General features: G+C 57.3%; 2 protein-coding genes across 4 annotated transcripts in view; one reads left to right on the plus strand and one right to left on the minus strand.

Moving 5' to 3' along the window:
* TSKS (testis specific serine kinase substrate) overlaps nt 1-566 on the minus strand; it is an 8,136-nt gene extending 7,570 nt beyond the window's left edge. The window contains exon 1 of the mRNA XM_058673947.1: nt 282-566. Coding sequence (XP_058529930.1) covers nt 282-566 — 285 coding nt within the window. The remainder of the gene's footprint in view (nt 1-281) is intronic.
* AP2A1 (adaptor related protein complex 2 subunit alpha 1) overlaps nt 211-24,688 on the plus strand; it is a 29,257-nt gene continuing 4,779 nt past the window's right edge. For 2 of the 3 annotated variants that reach the window (XM_058675192.1, XM_004596969.4), the window contains exons 1-10: nt 212-634; nt 11,601-11,669; nt 11,768-11,910; nt 12,050-12,243; nt 19,251-19,380; nt 19,545-19,646; nt 20,404-20,512; nt 23,569-23,719; nt 23,867-24,035; nt 24,137-24,274. In XM_058675192.1, the coding sequence (XP_058531175.1) occupies nt 568-634; nt 11,601-11,669; nt 11,768-11,910; nt 12,050-12,243; nt 19,251-19,380; nt 19,545-19,646; nt 20,404-20,512; nt 23,569-23,719; nt 23,867-24,035; nt 24,137-24,274 (1,272 nt within the window). In that variant the 5' untranslated portion in view covers nt 212-567. Of the gene's footprint in view, nt 635-11,600; nt 11,670-11,767; nt 11,911-12,049; nt 12,244-19,250; nt 19,381-19,544; nt 19,647-20,403; nt 20,513-23,568; nt 23,720-23,866; nt 24,036-24,136; nt 24,275-24,688 lie in introns of all 3 variants that reach the window. The other variant, XM_058675191.1, reaches the window with a different exon arrangement.

A 24,688-nucleotide genomic window follows, 5' to 3' on the forward strand; every position in this document is an offset into this window, starting at 1 on the left:
CATCGAGGGCGGAAGTGCAACACGTCCCGCGAATGCGCGACGCCGGCGGGGGAAGTCTGCTCGCCTATTGGTCCCCGTCAACGCAAATCCCACCTTCTGAGTCTTGTCTCTCACGTCCTTGGCGAGGGAACCACATCCAATCAATGTTGGCCTCGGTCGCGCGGATGGGGCGGCCCTATGGTGCGTCATGGAATCCGCCCGTCTCTGGGGCAACGCCCCCTCCTCCGCGACCCGAACGGAAATAGCGGGCTCCTGGGCCAATCGCAGTGGCGTGCCTTTACCGTGAGGCCAATGGAGTAGTGAATAGGCGTGAGCTCGCGTTTGAGCGGCAGCAGCCGTTTCCAATGGGCGGCTGAGAGCGAACCGGGGCGCAGAGCAGGGGCGGGCTCAGGGGCGGTGCCACGGCCTGCCAGCCCGCCCGCCCGTCCGCCCGTCCGCCCTCCTCCCCCTCGGCCGGCTCGGCGCTTCGGCTTTGCCCGTGGGGTCCTTTCTGCCTGGTCCCCGCCTGCCAGCGCCCGCTGTGCTGCGCCCTGTCCGGCGAGGTCTGGAGCCGACACCACCGCCATCATGCCGGCCGTGTCCAAGGGCGATGGGATGCGGGGGCTCGCCGTCTTCATCTCCGACATCCGGAACTGTGAGCTCGCGGCCGGGGGCGCAGAGGAGGCGCGGCGGGGGAGGTGGTGGTCGTCGGGAGAGGGAGCGCGGAATTTGGGGGTGCTTGAGGGGCGGTCATGGGAGGGGACTCGGGGACGGGGATACAAAGCCTTGGCGGTCGAGGTGCGACGCTAGAGGGGCTCCTGGGGAAACTTTGGGGTGAGGGAATGGAGGGATTTGGGGTGTCGTAAGGTGTCTTTTTGAGGCGACGACGCGAATGGCTCGGGGGTCCGGTGAGGGAAAAGGCTGATGAGGTCCCAGGGCTGGAGGCACGGAGGTGTCCCCTGGGAATGAACGGAAAGCTGGGGGTGTCCTACAAAGGTGCCCTCCGCAGGGGGCATCATGGGGGGCAGCCGCTTGGGGGTGAGGGGAACCGGCAGGGAGCCGGTCCTGAGAGCTGCGGAGAAGGGGGTGTCATAGAAGGGATGAGGCTTGCCAGGTCACTGAGGACTGCGGGGGTGGTGGACAGCTGGGGAGTTGGGGGGAGGAGAGCTGCGAGGAGGGGTCCTGGGCGTCCCCGGTAATAGTGGGCAGGGAGTGGGTGCAGGTGCACGGGCCTCAGAGAACCTGGGATTTGGGAGCCAGGGCCTGTAGAGGAGGGAATGCTTGAGAGGCTGTACACGGGGGGCTCAGGGGCTTGTGGGAGAGATGTATGACATGGGGGGAGTAGCGAACCTGGTCCTAGAGAGAGTGGTCAGGGGTCAACCTGGGTCTGGGTCCATCCCCCTGTGACCCCAGCAATGGGTCCCTGGCAGAATGGGTTGTCGTGGTGTTCCAGGATCCAAGGAGGGAGTTTCTATGGGTGCTGGGAGCTGTGGAGTGCCAGCAGAGGCTGTCCCCACATGGGGCTGCAGGGTCAGCCATACCCAGGTCAAGAGGGGAGCTGGAGTGTGGGGACTCCGTAGCCAGGTGACCTTGAAGGTGACAGGGAAGTACTTCACCAGTGAGGGTCCTCACCTGTCAGGAGAGGCAGCTGGTGCCACCCCCCAGGGGCTGTGGGCGAGAGCGTGCCTGTGTGTGTGTGTGTGTGTGTGTGTGTGTGTGTGTGTAAGAGAGGCCCCAGGCAGGGTCTTGGCTGTCATGTGGCTGGCTCTGTGGAGTGGCTGCTGCTAAGGGCCCCGGGCACTGAACCATCCTGGAGGGGCTTTGCTCCCTGCTGTGGGACTCTGGGCAAGTCATGTGACCCATCCTGGGCTGCAGACTGGACGCATGGCACTGCACTGCCTCAGGACATGGCTTCATTCATTTGTCTACCCCATGACCCAGTTGAAGGACTTTGTCAGTGTGAGGCCCTGCTCTGGGTACCTGGGCTGCTGCAGGTCCCTGAGGAGGGAGGCAGACAGCACAGGTGGAGTGTGTGGGAGCAAGGGAGGTGAGGGGTGCTGTGAGTGGAGGGAAGAGGGAGGAGCTGGGGGAAGGGGGAACAGATGGGGGCAAAGAGAGGGACTGTGGGGGCCCTGGTGAGCTCTGTGACCTTTCTTAGGGGCCAGCTGTTGTTTTCCGTGATTCCTGTGGCTGCTGGGAGGAAACCCAAAAATTAGGGCCCGAGGCGGGAGCAGGGTGCCCTCCCACCCTCGAAGGCCTGCAGGAAAGAACTGGTGCTGGCTTGGCTCTGTGTGAGAGAGAGAGAGAGAGAGAGAGAGACAGAGAGAGATGGGGAGACGCTCATGGGATGAGGCAGGGGGAGGAAAAAGAGCAAGGAAGTGTTGCTGCAGGACCCCATGAGGTAGGAGGGGAGCCGAGTGCATGGGAGATGGAGTCAGGGGCCCTGGGGTGGGGTCAGGGAGGGTTCCAGGCCTGGTGATGGCAAAGGGGACACAGTGAGACAGGTGGGCCTGGCCGTGCCCTCAGAACTGCCACCCACAGGGACGGACTTTGGAGTTGGGGTGAGGTCTGCCCAACAGCCTGAGTGGCCACAGGCTGCGGAGTTGCATACCTCTGAGGGGGCGTTGCTCGGCATGCGATAAACATCTTCTTTTTGAAAAGTGGAAGGAACTTGCCACTGTCCTAAGGCCATTGAGGGTCACGATGCTGGAGGAGGGGTGAGCCAGGCCACAGGATGTGGCGACACGCCAGGAAGGCAGTGCAAGGGTCCTGTGGCCTGCCTGGCTGGTGGTGGGGTGGGGAGGTGGGCAGAGGCCAGACTAGTGTTGTACAGGGGCCTGGCGGCAGGGGGGTGCAGTGTGCCGATGGTGTAATTGCAGGCGAGAGTGAGAGATTAGTAGGAGTGGAGAATGTGGGGGAGGAATGGGGGTGTCTGGAAGGAGCTGGAGGCCAGGCATCCCACCAGGAAGGATAGGAAGGGCAGATGTTGCCATTGGAAGGAGGAGAGGGTGAGGCTGGGCCCCAGCCCATAGCCCCCAGTCCCAGGGTGTGGTCCTTTAGCCCTTGTGGAGCAGGAATCCCGCCCAGTGTCCCTTATCAGCCAGGGAACTGCTCCAGGCCAGGACTGGGCTGCCTGCTATCTGAGGTCCTGGTATCAGGGGAGGCCTGGGAGAGATGGTGTAGAAGTCGGGTGCTAGCTGCCTGTCACCCCGCTTCCCCAGTTCTGTCCTGGAGGCCTCTGAGCTGTTTGTTCACTGAATGGATGGATGGATGGTAGGTGGGTGGATCTTGCCTGAGCACCCACCCAGGACCCGGCATTGTTCTGGGTCTCATGGCCCGTACCCAGGTGAGCTTGATAGGTGTCTAGACAGGGCACAGGAGGTGTCAGGTGAGGGTGTGGGGTGGGGGCCTCCCGAGGCTCACCCCAAAGGCGACCTGGGATTTTGCAGATGGAGCAGGCCCACCGCCTGGCAGAGGAAGCGGCCTAAGCGAGGGAACTGTGGCTCAGTTGTCTGGGATGTGGAGGAGGGACTGAAGGGGCACTTAGCCCCTGTCGGAGGGAGGGATCAGGGTGGCCTCAATCCTTGGGGCCTGCCGTGAGGTTGTAACTTCCCCCTGGGTGCTGCTCCCCATCCCTGGGGCCCGCCCTGCCTCCTACCATGCCAGGCTTCCAGGAACTAGACCAGCAGATCCAGGCCTGGGCTCCAGCCCCACCCACTTCCTGCTGAACCCACATAGCAGCTGGCTGCAGCGCCTCAGCCAGCAGCTCCAGGCTTCTGGGGACGCTGCTGGGCTGGGGCCAGCATAGCCATTCCTACCCTCAGGGCGCTGACCAGAGGCGACAGCCAGCCGTGGTGGCGCTGAAGCTGAGAGCCACAGCAGTAAGCTGAATTCTCTGCCACCTGAAAAAAAAGCAAGTGCTGCCCATGAGATGGATTTCATTATTTCATTTTCCCCAGTATGTCCAAATACAGTTTTAACATGCAGCCAGCATAATATATATATATATATATATATATATATATATATATATATATATATATATATACATATCAGTTTAGTTAAAAGTTATTCAGAGGGCCCGGCACGATAGCATAGTGGTTAAAGTCCTCGCCTTGAACGCACCGGGTCCTATATAGGCGTCAGTCTAATCCTGGCGGCTCCATTTCCCATCTAGCTCCCTGCCTGTGGCCTGGGAAAGCAGTGGAGGATGGTCGAAAGCCTTGGGACCATGCACCCACGTGGGAGACCCAGAAGAGCTTCTGGCTCCCGGCTTCGGATTGGCGCAGTACCAGCCATTGCGGCTCACTTGGGGAGTGAATCATTGGATGGAAGATCTTCCTCTCTGTCTCTCCTCCTCTCTGTATATCTGCCTTTCCAATAAAAATAAATAAATCTTTCAAAAAAAAAAAAGTTACCCAGAGAGAGGCAGGGATAGAGAGAGATTTGGCATCCATTGGTTCACTTCCCAGCTAGCCACAATGACCAAGCCAGGAGTTGCTTCCAGGTCTCCCACATGGTGCAGGGTCCCAAGGCTTTGGGCCGTCCTCGACTGCTTTCCCAGCCACAGGAGCTGGATATGACTGGAACTACCCAATGGGATCTGAGCAGATGCGAAGTGAGGACTTGAGCCACTAGGCTGCCAGACAGCCCTGTGTTCCTTTTTTTTTTTTCTTTCTTTTTTAAGATTTATGTATTTATCTAATTGAAGGGGCACATATACAGAGAGGAGGAGAGACAGAAAGATCTTCTGTCTGCTGGTTCTCTCCCCAAGTGGCCGCAATGGCCAGAGCTGAGCTGAGCTGAAGCCAGGAGCCTCTTCTGGCTCTCCCACATGGACGCAGGGTCCCAAGGCTTTGGGCCGTTCTCCACTGCTTTCCCAGGCCACAGGCAGGGATCTGATGGGAAGTGGGGCCATCAGGACATAAACTGGGGCCAAAATGAGATTCAGGTGCTTGACTGGCCTATAGCTCGCTCAGGGTGTTTTTAAACATAAGGTTATTAAAATGAAATAACGTGAGGTATTCAGTCTCTGGACTCCACCTGCTCCGTGCTGGCAGCTGCAGAACGTGGGCTGCTGTATTGTGGACATGATGGGTCAGAATGTTGGGGGGGGCAGGGTTGAGTGCTGTGTTCTGGCCTCCTGTGTGGGCGCGTGGCTGAGCTCCCTGGTGCCTGGCTTCAGCCTGGCTCCGTGCCTTTCGCTCCCATTTGGGGAGACGATGGATGGTCTCTCCCTGTCTCTGTCCTCCTCTCTCCATAACTCTGCATGTCGAATAAAATAAATAAATCTTTAAAGAGAGTGATGGCCAGGGCTGCGCGGTGGCCTGGGGTCACCCAGCTGTGTCCCTGAGCCGTTTTCCTCCCAGTCCCGGCTGGTGGGACATCCTGGGGTTGTAAGGCCGTGGGAGCATCGCACCATGCGGAGGTGGGGCGTTGCCTGTGTCCTGTGGCCAGAGCACGTGAGTCAGTTCAGGGCAGGCTTTGAGTCTGTTGGGCTGCCTTTGGTGGTAGTCCGAGACCCACCCTGACGCACGGACGGCTAGATGAGCGGATAACATGCTGTGGCCTGCACCTATGCTTCCAGGGCTGGGTCGTCTGCTGGCGCCAAGAGCCCAAGCTGGCGCAGATCCTCTGAGAGCTCACCTTTAACCTTTACTCCGGCCAGCGCTGGCCTGCGGCAAGCTGCTGCCTTCCCCTTCCACCCCCCACCCAGCCCCGTGACTCCCAGGCACCCTCCGTGGCCTGGCCCTTCTGTTCCCTGCACTTCCTCTGCACCTTCCTAGCTGTGGTCATCTTGAACCCCTGGTACTGGGTAGCCTGTTTCTGCTCTGTCCAGTTCAGCCCCATCCCCTGAGCCACACATTGCAGGCCTGCAAGCCTGGTACTTCTGTCCTCTCTGGGTGCCCTTTTGTAGGGGGACAGTGCTGGCTGGGTGGGGGCAGTTCAAAAGATGATTGTGGGGCCTGGCGCCATAGCCTAGTGGCTAGAGTTCTCACCTTGCACGTGCCAGAATCCTATATGGGTGCTAGTTCTAATCCTGGCAGCCCCGTTTGCCATCAGATCCCTGCCTGTGGCCTGGGAAAGCAGTTGAGGACGGCCCAAAGCCTTGGGATCCTGCAACCATGTGGGAGACCTGGAGGAGGTTCCAGGCTCCTGGTTTCAGATCAGCTCAGCTCTGGCCATTGCGCTCACTTGGGGAGTGAAGTATCGGATGGAAGATCCTCTTCTCTCTCTTCTCTCTGATCATCTGACTTTCCAATAAAAATAAACAAGTATTTTTTTTTCTTTAACAAGAAGTCTCGTGAAATTTTACTAAATTTCAAGGTTACAGACAAGCAGCAAGATTCACATTAAGCACAGGAATAATGCAGAAACGTCATCACTGGGTCGGATGGCTGTACTTGAGCTTGTTGAGTGTGCCAAGGGCTACCTGCATTCCTATAAACAAGTATTTTAAAAAGAAATATACTCCCTTGACTCAAATGCCTAATTCTCCACCATGAAGCGTGGCATCCCATATGGGCCATGGTTCGTGTGTATTAATATGCATATTACGGCACTTAAAAGTTCCTGGAAGAATTGAATTAAAAGAACTTTGTTTTGGTGAAGAATTGCTTTGAAATTCATGTGTCCTAATATATAGTTCCATGTTTAGCGTTTTTGTCTGGAAGGCAGAGAGCAAGGGAGACAGAGTGTTTCCGATGACTGCTTTGCTCCTCAGGCACCTGCGCAGCGGGGGAAGCAGCAGGAGGCCACGCGGGAGTGGGCAGCTGGAGCAGGAAAGCTCTAGCCACCTGGCCGATGCCCTATTGCCTGCCAGCATGTACAGTAGCAGGAAGCCGGAATCCCAAATGGAGCTGGGACATGAACCGGCACCCTAATCCAGGCTGCTGGTGCCCCCAGTACATCACCACCACTGTGCCATGCTTCCTGCCCCCACCACATACACCCTGCACAGGTTGCTGGAAGACTGTAGGGTAGACTTAGTGCTGCTCGGGTCGCCTGCGTCCTGTTGGGGAGAGTGCTGGTTCAGGGCCCGGCCCTCCTGCTGAGGGGCCTGGCCAGGCAGCTGGTTATGGTGCAAACACTTGGTCCTGGCCACCCACGTGGAATCCCAGTGTCTGACTGCAGCCTGGACTAGCCCCAGCTGTTGCAGCCATTTGGAACATAGACCAGTGTGTGGTGGAAGATCTCTCTCGTGTGTGTGTGTGTGTGTGTGTGTGTGTTTCTGGCCCTCATTCTGTCACTCTCACATTTCAAATAAATAAATAAACCTCAAGCAAACAAAAAGGTCCCTTGTATGCCTAAATTTCCAAAATGTTTTGCACCAAAATAAACATTTTTAGGCATATTTATTTATTTTTATTGCAAAGTCAGATATATATAGCAAGAAGGAGAGAAAGACAGACCTTCCGTCTGATGATTCACTCCCCAAGTGACTGCAATGGCCTGAGCTGATTCAGTACGAAGCCAGGAGCCCGGAATCTCCTCCAGGTCTCCCACATGGGTGCAGGGTCCCAAGGCTTTGGGCCGTCCTCGACTGCTTTCCCAGACCACAAGAGGGAGCTGGATGGGAAGTGGAGCAGCTGGGACTCTGACCAGTGCACCTGTGGGGTGCTGGTACTGCAGGTGGAAGCTTTGCTTTGTGTGTCGCTGTCCCGTCCGGCAGGACAGTCAACGGGGGTCGCAACCAACCTAGGAGAGAATGAAGGGACAAGAGACACAAAGAATGAACAGCAAGACAGTAGGTCTGATCAAGCTGTCAGTTTATTGATTTCAACTGAGGGTTTTTATATTCTTCAATAACTAAGGCTCAGGGAGGGAAGGAGAAACTGGGATGCAGGCTATGGTCTCAAGACTGATTGTTCTTGAGCAGCCACCATATCAACAATAGTAACCAGCATATCAACAATAGCGTAGGTAATCAGTAACAAGATGTCGGTAAGTACAGCATCAATCACATTCTGAAAGAGTTGCTAGAAACAATTGAAGCTAAGCGTGTGATTAGTTTCATAACCTGTTTCCCAAGCATCTAGCCAACTGGGGGTTTTCCACTTTCCCATAGGTCTATATTCAAAATGGCTTCAGTGTGGCTAGAGTACATGGCTCCTGACATGCCCCGGGGCTGGCCCCTCTGTGAATTCTTTGAGGTCTCCCTCTACCCCAAATGCCGCTGGCCACACGGCCGGCCCTGTGCTGTAGAGAGAGACCTCCCAGCTTCCCAGCTCACTGTTCTGGCCACTCCAAGGCCACTCTGCGTGGCCACTCCCAGGCCTGGTGCTGGCTGTCCCATCCTCCCCAGATGTCCTGCCTCTGTCTGCTGCTCCTTGGACCCCAGTAACAATATGCAGCCTCCGTGACCCCCCAAACGTGCGACCCCTGGGGATCCTAGCCTGGCCCTAAACAGGCTAGGGTTCCTGGAGGCAGATCAGAAGTGCCCGGTGCCTGCACGGCCTCAGGAAACACACAATTAATAAATTACTAGGCTCAGATGGCTGCTGAGGCTCCACAGGCCTCATAAAGTGATGGTTTCATCCGTCTCTCCTGATCCTTGTCCTCCACGCCCTTCTTGAGGCCCCTGCCTTCCAGAGAAGGGGTCCAGCCCGGCTCTGCCATACTTGCTCTGGAGAGGGTCATCACAGACATGTGAGGCACAGCGCCCAGGAGAGGAGCAGAGCAAGCCAGCACAGCGCCTCCCACTGGAAGCATCGTGAGACCACACGTGCAGTTAACTTCACTAGCCCTAGCCTTTTGTTTTGTTTTAATATTTATTTATTTTTAGTTGGAAAGGCAGGTATACAGGAAGAGAGACAGAGAGGAAGATCTTCCATCTGATGATTCACTCCCCAAGCAGCCATAATGGCCAGAGCCATAATGGCCAGCCATTGAAGCCAGGAGCCAGGAGCCTCCTCTGGGCCACCCACGCAGGTGCAGGGCCCCAAGACCTTGGACCATCCTTGACTGCCTCCCCAGGCCACAAGCAGGGAGCTGGGTTAGAACTGATATCTATATGGGATCCTGGTGTGTTCAAGGCGAAGACTGTAGCTTCTAGGCCACTGCGCCTGGCCTTAAAAAAGAAAAAAAAAAAGAGGAAACATTAAAGTTCTTCTAGAATATTTATTTGAGAGGTAGAGACACAGAAGAGAGGTCTCTCCCTCTACCCCCCACCACTGGCTCACTCCTCAAATGCCTGTGACAGCCAGGGCCTGGCCAGAGGCTTGGGGTGGGGAACCATGCATTTAATCCCCATGTCTGCTGTGCCCACAGTATGCACTGGCAGGAAGCTACAGTCAGGAGCCACAGCTAGGCAAGAGATAAGTTTGTCTTCCATCTGCTGGTTCACTCCCTACGTGGCTGCAGTTGCTGGAGTAGGGCTAGTCCAGAGCTGGGAGCCATGAGCTGCTTCTGGGGCTCTGAAGAGGACGCAGGAGCCCAAGGACTTGGGCCATCCTTTGTTTTTTTTAAATTATTTTTATTGCAAAGTCAGATATACAGAGTGGAAGATCTTCCGTCCAATGATTCACTCCCCAAGTGAGCCGCAACGGCTGGAACTGAGTTGATCCAAAGTCAGGAGTCAGGAGCTCTTCCGGGTTTCCCACACGGGCACATGGTCCCAAGGCTTTGGGCCGTCCTGTGTTGCTTTCCCAGGCCGGCCACAGGCAGGGAGCTGGATGGGAAGCGGGGCTGCCGGGATTAGAACCGGCGCCCATATAGGATCCCGGCGCGTTGAAGGTGAGGACTTCAGCCACTAGGCCACTGTTTCAGGCCCTTTGCCATCATTCACTGCTTTCCCAGGTGTATGAATGGGGAGTCGGAATGGAGGTACAGCAACCAGGACGTGAACCAATACCCGTGGGGGATGCCAGCAATGCACGCACCAGTTTATCATGCTGTGCTCCAGCCCCAGTGTTTGTAAACCTAACACAATGGTTTGTGTTAGGTCCCTCACAGCCTGCATGTCTTTGCTACCTGCAGCCCACCTCTGTGTGGCCCACCTAGGCCGTGTCTCAGGCCTAGGGAGACTCCTGATTGAGGCCACACATTGGACAAAGGGCCCAGGGTTTCCTGTTGCCCCAGAGCCCTCGAGCAGCTCACCAGAGGGGCTTCCTGGAGGCTTGTGGGGGCCTCTCGATCTGAGAGTTGGGAGTGAGGCAGGCTGGCATGTTCATTTGTTCATTCATTCGCGGCAAGCACACCCACCCTTGGCCATAGGCTGAGGGACATGGTTGGCATAGGTTGTGCCAGAGCAGGCCACTGCTCATTAGAGAACCAGACGTTGGAAGAGCTCCTGCTGGGTAGTGGCCACTGAGGAGTTGCCGCCTGCCTTATATGCTGAGGTGGGGGCTGAAACAAACACTGAGGATACAGTGTAAGGCAACATGGGGAGGGTTTAGAAAATTCTCCAAGCATAATGAGAAGGAATTGTGTCTAAAGAATTGGTAGCACCTAGAGATGTGGTGTATAGGTAAGGCTGCTGCCTCTGGTGCCGGCATCCGTAACGGCACCAGTTGTAGTCCTGGCTGCCCCACTTCCCGTCCAGCTCCCTGCTTGGGGCTGGCAAAGCGGTGGAGCATAGCCCGCAGCCTTGGGTCCCTGCGCCCACATGGGAGACCTGGAGGAGGTTTTTGGCTCTTGGCTCTATCCTGCCCCCGCTCCAGCCATTGCCGCCGTGTGGGCAATGAACTAGTGCATGGAAGATTCTCTCTCTCTCCCTGTCCTTTTTTCTCTCTTAACTCTGCCTTTCAAGTAAATCTGAAGAAATTGAAGCATTCCACCACACCGCCTGGAGAGGGTGATAGCAGCCCCTAGACGATCGCACGAAGGCGGCCCGAGGAAGAGGCTTTGGTCTGGCAGATTCCAGGGGGCAGTGAGGAGCAGCAAGCATTCCCAGGCCCCAGGGACAGGGCCCTGGTGCAGCAAACTGCGTGCAGGGCGGAGGGCTAAGTGGACCCTGGGCTGGTGTGGACAGGCTGGTCTTGGAGCAGCTGCTGGGGGTCACGTTCTGAAGGTGGAGCCCGGATGTGAAGGGGACAGCCTGAATGGCGGCTGAGGACCCCCAGAATCTGTCAGAGGTGCTGAGTGAGCTGTGACATGGGCTGCGCAAGATGAAGATGTCTGGAATGAGGATTCTTGACAGGCATGAGGGCGACACAGCAGGCAGTGGGGGTGGCCAAGATCCAGCCATAGTGTTGTCAGGGTGTGCCTGGGAGGGGGTGCTATTGAGCCCCGTGGGGGGACAGGGTTCAGGGAGGTTACCTATGGGTGGAGCAGGTATAGGGATGCCCAGGTGGACCGAGGGAGGAAGAGGAAGTGGATGGTTAGTAGACAGGCAAGTTGGGAGCAAATGCACCCAGGGGTCTGATCCGGTGACCTTGTGGGGCTGTGTTCAGGGCAGGGGGTGAGCCTTGGCCTCTGTCACAGGCACCGAGGGCCAGGCCAGGGCTGGCAGCAGGGACAGCAGCGCCCAGGGAGGCTGGCCTGGGAGGCCAGGCTAGCCACTGTGTAGAGGTGTAGGCTCCCTGCTAGCCCTAGAGCCGGGATGGGCCATGCCCGGGTGAGCAGGGATGAGGGACTCCTCCTGAGCTCCACCCACCACCCCCACTTCCTCTTCTCCCCAGGCAAGAGCAAGGAGGCGGAGATTAAAAGGATGAACAAGGAACTGGCTAACATCCGCTCCAAGTTTAAAGGTGGGGGAGGCCCTGTACCCCAGGCATGAGGGAGGGGCTGGGCCCTCAGGACTTGTCTGTGTGATGCTGGCTCCTCTGGGCCCCCTCCTGTGCTCCAGGGGACAAGGCCCTGGACGGCTACAGCAAGAAGAAGTACGTGTGCAAGCTGCTGTTCATCTTCCTGTTGGGCCACGACATTGATTTCGGCCACATGGAGGCTGTGAACCTGCTCAGCTCCAATAAGTACACAGAGAAGCAGATAGTACGTGTATTCACACCTGCGTGTGCGCAGCGAGAGGCCGGGCTCCGAGGGAGGGGAGGTGGGATCTGGGGTCTGCGTGGGAAGGGCCTGGACCACTGAGCCCTAGGCCCCCATCCCACTGCCTCTACCCTATCCGCAGGGTTACCTGTTCATCTCGGTGTTGGTCAACTCCAACTCCGAGCTGATCCGACTCATCAACAACGCCATCAAGAACGACCTGGCCAGCCGCAACCCCACCTTCATGTGCCTGGCCCTGCACTGCATCGCCAACGTGGGCAGCCGCGAGATGGGTGAGGCCTTCGCTGCCGACATCCCCCGCATCCTGGTGGCCGGGTGAGGTGCTGGGGACCCAGGGGTGCAGGTTGGGGAGGCGGGAGCTTCTCAGAGGGCTCCCATCCGGGATGCACAGCGGGTTCCTGGGGCTGGGAGCTGTGCAGGCCAGGCTGCCCCGGGCCTTCTCTTCTCGCCTTGCCAGGCCGCCTTGATTTCTGAGTCAGCATTGCTGTAGCCCAAATCCCCATAGCGGCCATTGTAAGAGGTGAAAACCTTAAGTCACCTTGTGATGATGTGCCCCACTCCCAGACAAATAAGTATTCCTGTGTGTGCGCATCCTGATGGCCATGGGCCTGGCCTTACCAGCATTCAGCTCAGGGTGGGGGATGAGCTGTGATGGAGGGATTGTGTGAGCTCCAGGAGATCCTGAGCAACTGGGGAAATCAGGGAGGGCTTCCTAAGGGAAGTGGCCTAGGATTGAGACCTGGGCAGGGTGAGGAGGTGACTGAGTCCAAGGCAGTTGTCCGAAGGCCAGGGTTCTTGGACCACTCGTCCTTGAGCTGTGAGGGTAGCAGAGAGCTCCTGAGCGTTATCGGAGAGGCAGGCGGAGTTCCAGCTGTGATGAGTGGAGGAGGTGGACCAGGCCGGGCTGTCTTAGGAAGCGAAGTGCCGTAGGAGTTGGAATCATGAGGAAAGCTTGGTTGTTGAAAGATGTCGGCTTCTGAGCATCCTGCCAAGGAAGCAGCAGGTGGGGGCTCGGGGATTGGGTTCCTGTTGCGTGTGTGGGAGACACAGGTTGAGTTCCTGGCTGTCGTGGGCACTTGGGAAAGGATCCAGCAGGTAGGATCTCTCTGTGTCACTCTGCCTTTCAAGTCAGTTCTAGGAACAGGATGGAGGAATGTGCCAGGCCAAAGGAGCAGCCAGGGCAAAGGCCTGAGGTAGGCGCATGCCATTAGCCAAGGCCGTGTGGCCAGGGCTGGTGAGAGCTGGGAGGCGGCCACTGTGTCTGGGGCAGAATCAGCCTTGCCTGGTGTGGACATGCGAGGGAGGTACTTCCTGCATCTCAGTGTGATGGACAGTTGTGCGGAAGCCCAGCTCTCAGTGTGGCCTGAGGAGTCCTCAGGAAGTTTTGGGCAAGCTGGGAGAGCGTGGGGGTGGGTTTCGGTGCCCCTGTGCCTCTGGAGCTGGAGGCTGCTGAGAGCGACCCTGGAGTCAGCCTTAGCGATTCCAGCAATGACAGGCTGAGCTCGGCCTCGGGCTGCGTGGTTCCCCCAGGGTGGCCCTGACCCCTCTTGGCCAGTGTTGACGGTCATGGTAACGGGGGCTGGCAGAAACAGACATATGTCTTTGGTTACCTCATGAACTTGGACCAGAAACCGCTAAACACAGGATACAAAACCTCACAAGGGAGGGGCTTGGCGGTGCAGTGCAGTGGGTTAAAACGCTGCCTGCAGCACCTGCATCCCATGTGGGTGAGGATTCCTGTCGTGGCTGCTCACTTGCAATCCTGCAGCTGAGCCTGGGAAAACAGCTGACTGTGGGCCGAATTCCCAGGCCCCTGCCACCCGTGTGGGAGACCCAGAGGAAGTTCCTGGCTCCTGGCTTCAGCCCGGTCCAGGCCTCATAATGGCAGCCGTTTAGGGTAGTGAACCTGCAGATAAACACTAGGTTGGTCTGTCTCTCTCTCTCTCTCTGTTTTTCTCTATTTCTCCACCCCTAGGCTCTCCCTCTGTTTGTAACTCTGTCTTTCAAATAAATAAATCTTTCAATTAAGAAAACAAAACAAAACACCCGAACTGGGAATGATGTGGGATGATGTGGGAGTTGGGATTCTCGCAGGGAATGTGAAGTCGGTAAATGAGCAGCAAGACACTAAACATCAAAGAAATAAAAGTAGGAAAGTGTGTACAGATTTGAAAAGCAAATGGAAAATGTAATTGAAATAAAAAATGGTCTTCTTATTTTGAAGTTTTACTTGTTTGTGTGGGAGAGCAACAGGGAGGAAGCTCTCCCCCTCTGTTGCTTCACTCTCTGAATGGCTGCAACAGGCAGGGCTGGCTCAGGCTGAAGCTGGAAGCCCAGAATTCCACGCGGGTTGCCCGCATGGGTAGCTGGGCCCAGGCATTTGGGCCATCCTGCACCAGGGCCATCCTGCACCAGTGAGCTGAATTAGAAGCTGCTGGTACTCAAACTGGCGCTCCAGGAAGAGAGGCCGGCTGTGCAGGCAGTAGCTCAGCCCTCTGTGCCACAAGGCCGGCCCCACATCGTCTGTTCTGACAGCAGGGTAGAGCCAATTGAAGCAGAAATTGTGAACAGGCAGTAGAACTGAGTGGAGTGAGGCCAGAGAAATGGGTGGAGAAGGAGAGAGTGAGAGAGAATGCTGCCATTTGCTAATTTGCTCCCCAGGGCCCACACTAGCTGGGTCTGGGCCCCACCAGACTTGGCCAGGAAACTGGACACTGTCTGTGTCTCCCGTGGGGTGACAGGAGCCCAGTGCCATGAGCCATCACGGCTGTTGCCTGCCACCAGAGCCAGAGCCCGGGCCAAGCCCAGGCACTCTGATGTGGGTTGCAGGTGTCTTACTTGTTTTATTTTAAGGATTTATTTATTTAAAACAGAAAGAGCTTTCATCGTTCATTGCCCGGATGACGAGGACTGCAGTTGTGATGACTGGGCAGCCAGGAGCGTCATATGGTTCTCCTCCGTGGGTGACAGGGCCCCAGACTTGGGCCATCCTCGACTGCTTTTCCTAGGCCATTAGCAGGAAGCCGTATTGGAAGTGGAGCAGCCAGGATGCGAAGCAGCACCCATATGGGATGCCAGTGTTGACGGGAGCTGCTCTATGCGCTACCTTGCAGTGCTAGCTCAAGGTGCTAGGCCAAACCCACCCTGAGGTGGCGATTTGAAAGAGAGAGGTTGAGAATACTGTAAGACACAGGGGGTTTCACATGCTGCTTGGAGGTGTAGAGCTAGAGATGGGAACAAACGTGTTACTGGTGCTGTGTAAACAGACAATGGCCAGGAATGTTCAGGACCAGGGAAGGAGGCTGTGCCCAGATTCAGGTGGCGCGGGAGGCGAGGGTGGAAGCTGCGGAAGGGGCAGGGCCTCTGTGACCATCGTGGTGGCCCGTGCCTGGGCTGCAGCAGGGGGCCGTGTGCTACGAGCACAGCTGAGACGAGGCAGGAGTGGCAGGGGGAAGCAGCAGAGGGAGGGCGGAGCAGGCCAGGCCAGGTGTGTCCTGGGTAGCAGATACCTGAGTGGAGAAGGCAGATGGGCAGCCGGACTGCAGGGCGTGAGGGCCAGAGGGAGGGAGAGCGCGGCTGCCGTCAAAATGCAGTGTGTGAGGCAGTGTGGCAGCACTGCCTGAGGCGCCAGCAGCCCTTGCTGTATGCCTGGGAAAGCAGCACGTGGGGGCTCAACCCTTTGGGTTCCTGCCGCCCACTCGGGAGACCAGGATTGAGTTCCTGGTTCCTGGCTTCAGCCTGGCCGTTTGAGGAGGCGTTTGGGGAGTAAAGATCTCTTTCTTTGTAACTCTGCCTTTCTGATAAATAACAAATCAGAGTGATTGGGGCTTGGGGGCGATCTTCCATCTGCTGGCTCACTCCCCAGCTGGACTGGTCCAGACCACGCCAGGAGCTCAGAAATCCATCCGGGTCTTCCAGATGGCTGCTGGGGCCCAAAGACTGCGCTGGCTTGCCAGGTGCAACAGCTGGGAGCTAGGCCAGAAGCAGACCAGCTGGGACTTGAACCAGTGCCATATAAGATACCAGCATTGGGCCTGGCGCCGTGGCCTAGCGGCTAAAGTCCTTGCCTTGAATGCGCCGGGATCCCATGTCGGTGCCAGTTCTGATCCCAGCAGCCCTGCTTCCCATGCAGATCCCTGCCTGTGGCCTGGGAAGGCAGTTGAGGACGGCCCAAGGTCTTGGGTTCTTGCACCCACGTGGGAGACCCAGAGGAAGTTCCTGGCTGCTGGCTTCGGATTGGTGCAGCACTGGCTGTTGCGGTCATTTGGGGAGTGGATCATCGGATGGAGGATCTTCCCCTGCCTATCCTCCTCTCTCTGTGTATCTGACTTTGCAATAAAAATAAATAAGTCTCTAGGGAAAAAAAAAAAGATACCGGCATTGCCGAAGGTGGCCTAACCCACTGTACTACAATGCCAGTCCCAGTGAGTCAGTCCAGCTTCCTGCCAATACACACCCCAAAATTCAGGAGATGATGACTGAGTTCCATGGGTCCCTGAAACTGACATGGGAGAGCAGGCTTCTGTCACCAGCCTGCTCCCATCTTGCGTGTTGTGGGCATTCGGGGAGTGAAACAGGATGGAAGAGCACAGGCAGCAGTTAAGTCTGCTGCACCACCGCACCAGGTCCTCGATATTATTTTGTACCAATAGAGTAGCTTCATTTCATTTCTTCTATGAACTTTCTAGAATATCTTCTATTTCCTCTTTCCTAGTAGAAACAGTCATGAAAAACTGTCACAGGTACAATTGATTTTAATATTTCAGCACAGTCTGATCCATGCATAATGTTAACATTTAATAGTGGGTATGATTATTTCCTCTGATGTAGCCCTCACACCACCATCATGTCTCAGTATGGACTCAGGCAGGGTCAGGTGCTCAGTAGCCACACATGGCTGGGACCGCCACACCTGCTGTGCATGGTTAGATTGCTGTGGGCGCCACAGGCTGTGCCAGGCAACTGCCTGGCTGTTACCATGGTTACCATGCTGGATCCAAGGACCAGGGTTTGCCTCTGTCTCCAGAGTCTTGGAAGGCAAGGGGTAATGGCACAGGTAACGGGGTCCCTACTGCCCATGTGGGAGATCTGGGTTGAACTTCCATCAAAGCCTGGCTTCCCTAGGCCCAGTGGTGACCGCTGGGTCATTTGGAGAGTGACGCAGCAGCTGGCAGCTGTGCCTCTGTTTGTTTCTGCCTCTTGAAGCCACACAGATTTAGGAAAGAGCAAGGTCGCCTCCCACTGTGGGATGTCGCTCAGGGAAGATGAGAGGAGGATGGAGTCGAGCCCCAGCTGGGTGGCCCCTCCCGGCAGGGCAGGCAGGGGTGGGAGGAGAATGGGGAGCCCTGATGAAGCAGGGGGCATCAGATGGTGCCACAGCTTCCTTGTGACCGGGACGGGTCATTAGCTTGGGCCTGGGGGAGATGGATCGTGGGTAAGTGAAGGAAGGAAGGGCTGGAAGGAGGCCAGCGTGGCAGGCACCCGGTGTCCCCGCCCCATGCCACCCAGATGCTAAGGGGCATTATCCTGCCAGGGTCGGGACCAGGATGAGCACGCCCGGGGCTCAGCTCTCCATACTGTGGTCCTGCTGTGGCAGAGACTGGGACGCCAAGATGTCTTGTCTAGGTGGACCATTGTCTTATTTTTTTTTTCTTAAGATTTATTTTTATTTTCAAGACAGCTATACAGAGAGAAAGAAGTTTCACACACTGGTTCACTCCCCAAATGGCTACAGCAGCCATAGCTGGGCTGGGCTGAGCCAGGAGCTTCTGGGTCTCCCACCTTGGTGCAGGGCCCAAAGTCACGGACCATCCTGCACTGCTTAGCTACTTTTTTCTCAGGCTCTTCCGCCTTCTCCTGACACAAGTTTAGTAGTTTTCTTTTTTTCCTTTTTCTTTTTAAAATTTATTTTTATTTTGAATTTTGAATTATGTGGTATAATTTCATATAGATGGGATTCCCCCCCAAACTCTCACCCCCGAGGTCATTTTCATTCCCATGTTCCACTTTCCACTTTTGTCCTTTGAGACCCTGTGCTGTGTGGTTTTTGAACTTGGTTGCACTTGGTTGTGGTGAAGGACGGCCCCTGGCTGTCTGTCAGATACCCACCACCTTAAGGACTGGGGGGGATTAAGCGAGTCAATGTGCGGAAGTGATTAGAACACAGCTTCACTCCAAATGATGGGCATCATGGTGACGACAATGATGAGGTTGCTTGGTGTGGTCTGCAGGCAGGATTTGCCAGTTTCCACGTTCAACCCAGGGACCTGGGCAGCCGTGTTCTTGGGGAGTTGGGGGATCCAGAACCCCGAGTGGCTGGCTCTGATCCTGTCACACACCAGTGGAAACTTTCCCCAGGAGGTGGGGCCTCTCCCAAGGGCTTACCCCTGTGCCCACCTGTAGCTGCTGCTCTTGAGGCCCCCAGGGGCCGCCCAGCCTCCTCTGAGCTTCAGGAGCCTCAGAGGACCTTCCACGTACCCTGCTGGGTCTGTCAGGTCCTCCTCACTGTTTCTCATCTCTTCACCCCCAGACCTCACAAGGACCTCAGTTTCCCCAGGAGGAAACCACTTGTCTGAATGAGTCAGTGGCTGACCTCAAACCAAAACCTCATCCCGCTCTCAGAGCCAGAACAGGTGTCTGTGACCCCCAGACCAAAACCACATCCTGCTCCCAGAGCCACAGGAGCAGCTTCTGGAACATCATGCCCCGTGCCCTCCACTGTGCTGGAGTAACGAGGTGGAGTGAGGTGTACCCTTTGTGACAGGACACCACTGTGCCACCCCACTGGCTCTGCTGACACGTGTCAGCTGTTTACGCAGCGGGCCTCTGTGGGCTGTGGTCCAGGTGCAGCTTGGTTCCCTCCAAAGGCATACCCCCGACCCCCGGCTGCCCTAGGCAGCTGCACACCTCATCTCCTGGGGTCCTGTTCACTGCTCACTGTAGTAGACAGGCCTCCTGTGACCCGCCAGCCCCATCCCTGCCCTCTACCCTTCGCATCCCTTTTGTTTCACCACACGGACCCTAGTACCTCCTTCACAGTGGCTGTGTGCTTAGCAGGACACACGTCTTCCGCCCTAGGTGAGGGTCACTGCCTGATGTGGGGCCCAGGAGGGCACAGAACGTGCCTGATGATGCACTGAGAGCCCGATGAGCCTGGGGGCGGCGCTGAGAGGCGCCCAACTTGCAGAGGAAGGCACTGGGTCCTGGCGGGTGATCCGGGGCCATCTAACTCCACCCTTCCAATGTGGGAGCAGCAGGCATGCAGGGGGCTGTATGGGGCAGGTCAGCCCTGACTACCCCCATTGGGCATTGCATACCCGCAGGGACAGCATGGACAGTGTGAAGCAGAGCGCGGCCCTGTGCCTGCTGCGGCTCTACAAGGCCTCGCCCGACCTGGTGCCCATGGGCGAGTGGACAGCCCGCGTGGTGCACCTGCTCAATGACCAGCACATGGTGAGGCCCCGGGCCCCTGACCAGTTCCAGGAGCTCCACCTCCAGCCTCTAAAGCTGCCCAGCAATCCCGTTGAGCACCTGACTCTGACCCAGCCCCTCGGGAATGGGACATGGCCTCTGCCAGCTGCCTCCGGGTTCTGAGCCTCTGTTGTCTGACCCTGCAGGGTGTGGTCACCGCTGCGGTCAGCCTCATCACCTGTCTGTGCAAGAAGAACCCTGATGACTTCAAGACGTGCGTCTCACTTGCTGTGTCACGTCTGAGCCGGGTGCGTGCTGTCCCGGTGCCAGCCTTGCCCTCCGGTACCTCTCCTGGAAGGACAGCCTCCTCCCAGCTCAGCTATTTCCGGGCGAAGCGGGAAAGGGGCACGAGGAGGGCAGGTGGCTCCCTGGGCTGGGGGTGTAAGGGATGGGTGCTGCTGTCACAGGTGCAGGGTACCTCCTGGGGAAGATGTTTTTGGGGAGAGGGCCCCCCAGGGACCCCTCAGTCTTGCTTTATCCCACCTTGCGTCAGGTCTGGGGCTCCCAGTCCTGCCCCACCAGTCCCACCCAAGGAGCCCCAGGAAAGCAGCCTGCGGGGACTAGGGCCTTGAAGCTGCTTAGGGAGGTGCCTGGGGCTCTGGGAGGCCCTGTCCTGGTGAGGACCATGCCTGCCACCTGGCCCCTGCCCACCCCCTACCCCAGGTTTCCCTCCTTGGCAATCAACTGTTCTCAGGCTTCTGCCCAGGTGGCCCTCTCAGCTCGTGTGCTGGCAGCAGCCTCACTCACTCACCCTAACCCTCCATGCTCTGTGTCCCCCTGCAGTACCTCACCCACATGTGCCCTGTCACATGACAGCACCCCCTCGGGTATCCACATGCCCCGTCACACGACAACACCCCCCTCGGGTGCCCACACGCCTTGTCACACGACAGCACTCCCTCAGGGACCTGCATACCCTGTCATGCCCACACGTGGCCAGCAGCACCTCCTTGCATGTGCCCACACACCTGGTCACACCTGCCCACTCCTGCACCTTCCCCCCAGATCGTGTCCTCGGCCTCCACTGACCTCCAGGACTACACCTACTACTTCGTGCCCGCGCCCTGGCTCTCCGTGAAGCTCCTGCGGCTGCTGCAGTGCTACCCTCCTCCAGGTAACTGGCGGGCTGCCAGCTGCCTCAGGGGGTGCCAAGCTGGACTTCCGTCGGCCAGGCTGCTGCAGGCAGCCCCTTGGGCCACCACAGCGTGGAGAGGACTAGGTGGTTCTGATTGCAGAGTTGGCACTGCCCAGCACCAAGAGCCCAATAGCTGGGCCCCTGCTGAGGCTGCAGCCCTGTAACTGGGGCACCCAAGCCTAGGAGGGGGTATCTTGCCCAGGACAGCCCCCTGGTGAGTGGGTAGATCCCCTGTGAGGGAAGGGGCGTGTCTGAAAGGGTCCAGCTGTCTGTGCAGAGCCTCTACAGCATGCTAGGCTCTGTGGTGTGCAAGCAGGGAAACTAGGGTATGGAGGAGGGGTACGACGTCGCTGCTCCTGGCGCAGATGGGGACTGAGTGATAGGGTTTGGCCCCGGAAGCCATTTGAAGCCCCACCCCCACTGCTAGGTCGGGCTGCCCAAGCTCCTGCTGCCTCCACCATGCCACTATGGGAGCCGCTGGGCAGGGCCTGTCCATTGCACACTGGACACTCAACGGTCACTGATTCAAGTCCCTGTCTGCCGTGTGGCACTGTGTGCATGTCTGTGTAATGCGGGACAGACTGTATGTACGTGTGACCTTTGTGCCTGTCCCCACATAGCCATGGGCGCCCCTCTGTCAGGGTGTGCTCTGTACAGGGTGCAAGTGAGCGCACATGGAGCTGACGCTGAAGGCCCGTCCCAGCCGTGGTGCCTGTGACAGGTGCCGCAGTGGCCCTGCAGCAGACTGGCCAGCAGGCCTCTGTCTGCTGCTCAGGGCTTCCCGGCTGCCATCGCCTGTGGTGACCCCAGGACGTGGGGGTCACGGGGTGGCTGTGCAGCTAAGATGGTGGGCTGCGCCCTGCCATTGCTAAAAACCTTCAATTTTTTCAGTAGAAAAGGACACTAAGTCTGAGGCCCGCACTTCCCATTGGCCACAGATGCTCATGACGTATTTTTTCCTCTTCTTTTTTTTTTTAATTGCAAAGTGGGATATACAGAGGGGAGGAGAGATAAAGAGGCATATCTTCTGTCTGATGATTTACTCCCCAAGTGACCACAATAGCTAGAACTGAGCCGATCCTGGGCCCGGTGCCGTGGCCTAGCAGCTAAAGTCCTCGCCTTGAATGCGCTGGGATCCCATATGGGCGCCAGTTCTAATCCCGGCAGCCCTGTTTCCCATCCAGCTCCCTGCTTGTGGCCTGGGAAAGCAGTCGAGGACGGCCCAATACTTTGGGACCCTGCACCTGCCTGGGAGACCTGGAGGCGATTCCTGGTTCCCGGCTTCAGATCGGCGCAGCACCGGCCGTTGCGGCTCACTTGGGGAGTGGATCATCGGATGGAGGATCTTCCTTTCTGTCTCTCCTCCTCTCTGTATATCTGACTTTGAAATAAAAAAAAAATAATAAATCTTTAAAAAAAAAAAAGAACTGAGTCGATCCAAGGCCGGGAGCCTCTTCCGGGTCTCCCACGTGGGTTCAGGGTCCCAAGGCCTTGTGCTGTCCTAAACTGTCTTCCCAGGCCACAGGCAGGGAGCTGGATGGGAAGCAGGGCTGCCAGGACACGAACCGGCGCCCATGCGGGATCCTGGCACTGCAAGGATAGGACTTCAGATACTAGGCTGTCATGCCAGGCCCTCCTTGAGTATTTAAGTGTAAATTCTAGATACCACGTGTTATCTTGAGGTGGTCAATGCTGCAAGTGATTTCTCAGAAACTGGGGGCACATGCGTTTGTAGCAGCTCAACCTTTTTTGTTTTTTTCCCAAGGTTTATTTTTTACTTGAGTTACAAAGAAAAAAGAGATCTTCCATCTGCTGGTTAACTCTCCAAGTGGCTGCAAACGGCAGAGCTGGGCCTGTCAAAAGTTGGGAGCCAGGAGCTTCTTCTGTATTTTCTATGTGTGTGCGGGAGCCCAAGGCCTTGGGCCGTCCTCAACTACTTTCCCAGGCCATTAGCAGGGAGCTGGATGGGAAGTAGAGCAGCCTGGACTTGAACTGGTACCCACATGCAGGCAAAGATTAGTTTGCTAAGCCACTGCTTTGGCCCTGTTCTTACTTACTTTTTTTGGTTAGTATATGTGCTGCCAGAGTGAGCACAATACATATTTATATATGTATATTTTACAGCTACCTGGGCCTATAGAATTTTAAAAAATACTTGAAAAGGGGACTAGCACAATAGCGTAGTGGTTAAAGTCCTTGCCTTGCACATGCTGGGATCCCGTATGGTCGCCAGTTCTAATCCCGGCAGCCCTGTTTCCCATCCAGCTCCCTGCTTGTGACCTGGGAAAGCAGTCAAGGATGGCCCAAAGCCTTGGGACCCTGCACTCACGTGGGAGACCCAGAAGAGCTCCTGGCTGCTGGCTTCAGATTGGCGCAGCACTGGCCATTGCGGTCACTTGGGGAGTGAACCTTTGGATGGAAGATCTTCCTCTCTGTCTCTGCTCCTCTCTGTATATCTGCCTTTCCAATAAAATAATAATGTTTGAAAAGTAGAGTTACATAGTTATGGGGAGGTAGCAGAGATCTTCCATCCATTGTTGGCCATCCCCAGTTGATCTTCCATCCCCAGTTGGCCACAACAGCTAGGGCGAGGACAGGTCGAAGCCAGGAGCTTCATGCGGGTCTTCTACGTGGGTACAGGGGCCCAGAGACTTAGGCCATCTTCTGCTGCTTTCCTGGGGCATAAGTAGGGGGCTGGATGGCAAGTGGAGCAGCTGGGACTCTGGCACCTATAGGAGATCCTGGCATCCCAGACAGCAGATTAAGGTGCTATGCCACAGCACCATGTTCAGAAACCTTCCGTGGGGCGAGGGCAGAGCTGCCATGCAGAAGGGGAGATAGCCCTCCTGCCAAGGGGCAACCCTGGGTCTGGGGGTGGAGACAGGTCCTGGATCTCAGCGGTGCCTTCTCGCCGTGCCATGCCCGGCCTGGGGCCTGCTGGGCTCCTGTGTAGCCGCGGCAAGGCTGCCGTGTAGGTGGGCCGGCTGGCCCCAGGGCCAGCAGCTCAAGGCCGGGCACACCCCCCCTCTCCTCAGAGGATGCGGCCGTGAAGGGGCGGCTGGTGGAGTGTCTGGAGACAGTGCTCAACAAGGCGCAGGAGCCGCCCAAGTCCAAGAAGGTGCAGCACTCCAACGCCAAGAACGCCATCCTCTTCGAGACCATCAGCCTCATCATCCACTATGACAGGTGCGGTGGGAACCTTGCCCCCGACACACACACACGCACCTCAAGGGCCCGGCAGCGCCCTGGATGATGGTTTAGGGACCCCAGCAGCGAAGTCTTGAGTCCGCTGCCCCCTCACATCCATCTGCATTTCTCTCTTGGCACTGGCAGCGAGCCCAACCTCCTGGTCCGGGCCTGCAACCAGCTGGGCCAGTTCCTGCAGCACCGGGAGACGAACCTGCGCTACCTGGCACTGGAGAGCATGTGCACGCTGGCCAGCTCCGAGTTCTCCCACGAGGCTGTCAAGACGCACATCGAGACCGTCATCAACGCCCTCAAGGTGCGGCTGCACAGGCCTCTTCCAGGCCCCGCCCACCCCTGCCCCTGGGAGTGCAGGCAGCCAAGCAGCCAGCCCCAGCCTGCTGTCCTGTTCCCCTTTAGACGGAGCGGGACGTGAGTGTACGGCAACGGGCAGCCGATCTCCTCTACGCCATGTGCGACCGGAGCAATGCCAAGCAAATTGTGTCTGAGATGCTGCGGTACCTTGAGACAGCTGACTATGCCATCCGCGAGGAAATTGTGAGTGTGGGGACAGAGACCTGGGCTGAGGGAGGAGTGGCTGGACCCCTGGGTGTGAGGGAGGGTCTGGGCTGAACCCTTGGGTGTGAGGGAGGAGGGTCTGGGCTGCACCCCTGGGTGTGAGGGAGGAGGGTCTGGACCCCTGGGTGTGAGGGAGGAGGGTCTGGGCTGGACCCCTGGGTGTGAGGGAGGAGGGTCTGGGCTGGAGCCCTGGGTGTGAGGGAGGAGGGTCTGGACCCCTAGGTGTGAGGGAGGTGGGTCTGGGCTGGACCCCTGGGTGTGAGGGAGGAGGGTCTGGGCTGGAGCCCTGGGTGTGAGGGAGGAGGGTCTGGACCCCTAGGTGTGAGGGAGGTGGGTCTGGGCTGGACCCCTGGGTGTGAGGGAGGTGGGTCTGGGCTGGACCCCTGGGTGTGA

The sequence above is a fragment of the Ochotona princeps genome, chromosome 16, assembly GCF_030435755.1.
Source record: "Ochotona princeps isolate mOchPri1 chromosome 16, mOchPri1.hap1, whole genome shotgun sequence".
NCBI lineage: Eukaryota > Metazoa > Chordata > Mammalia > Lagomorpha > Ochotonidae > Ochotona > Ochotona princeps.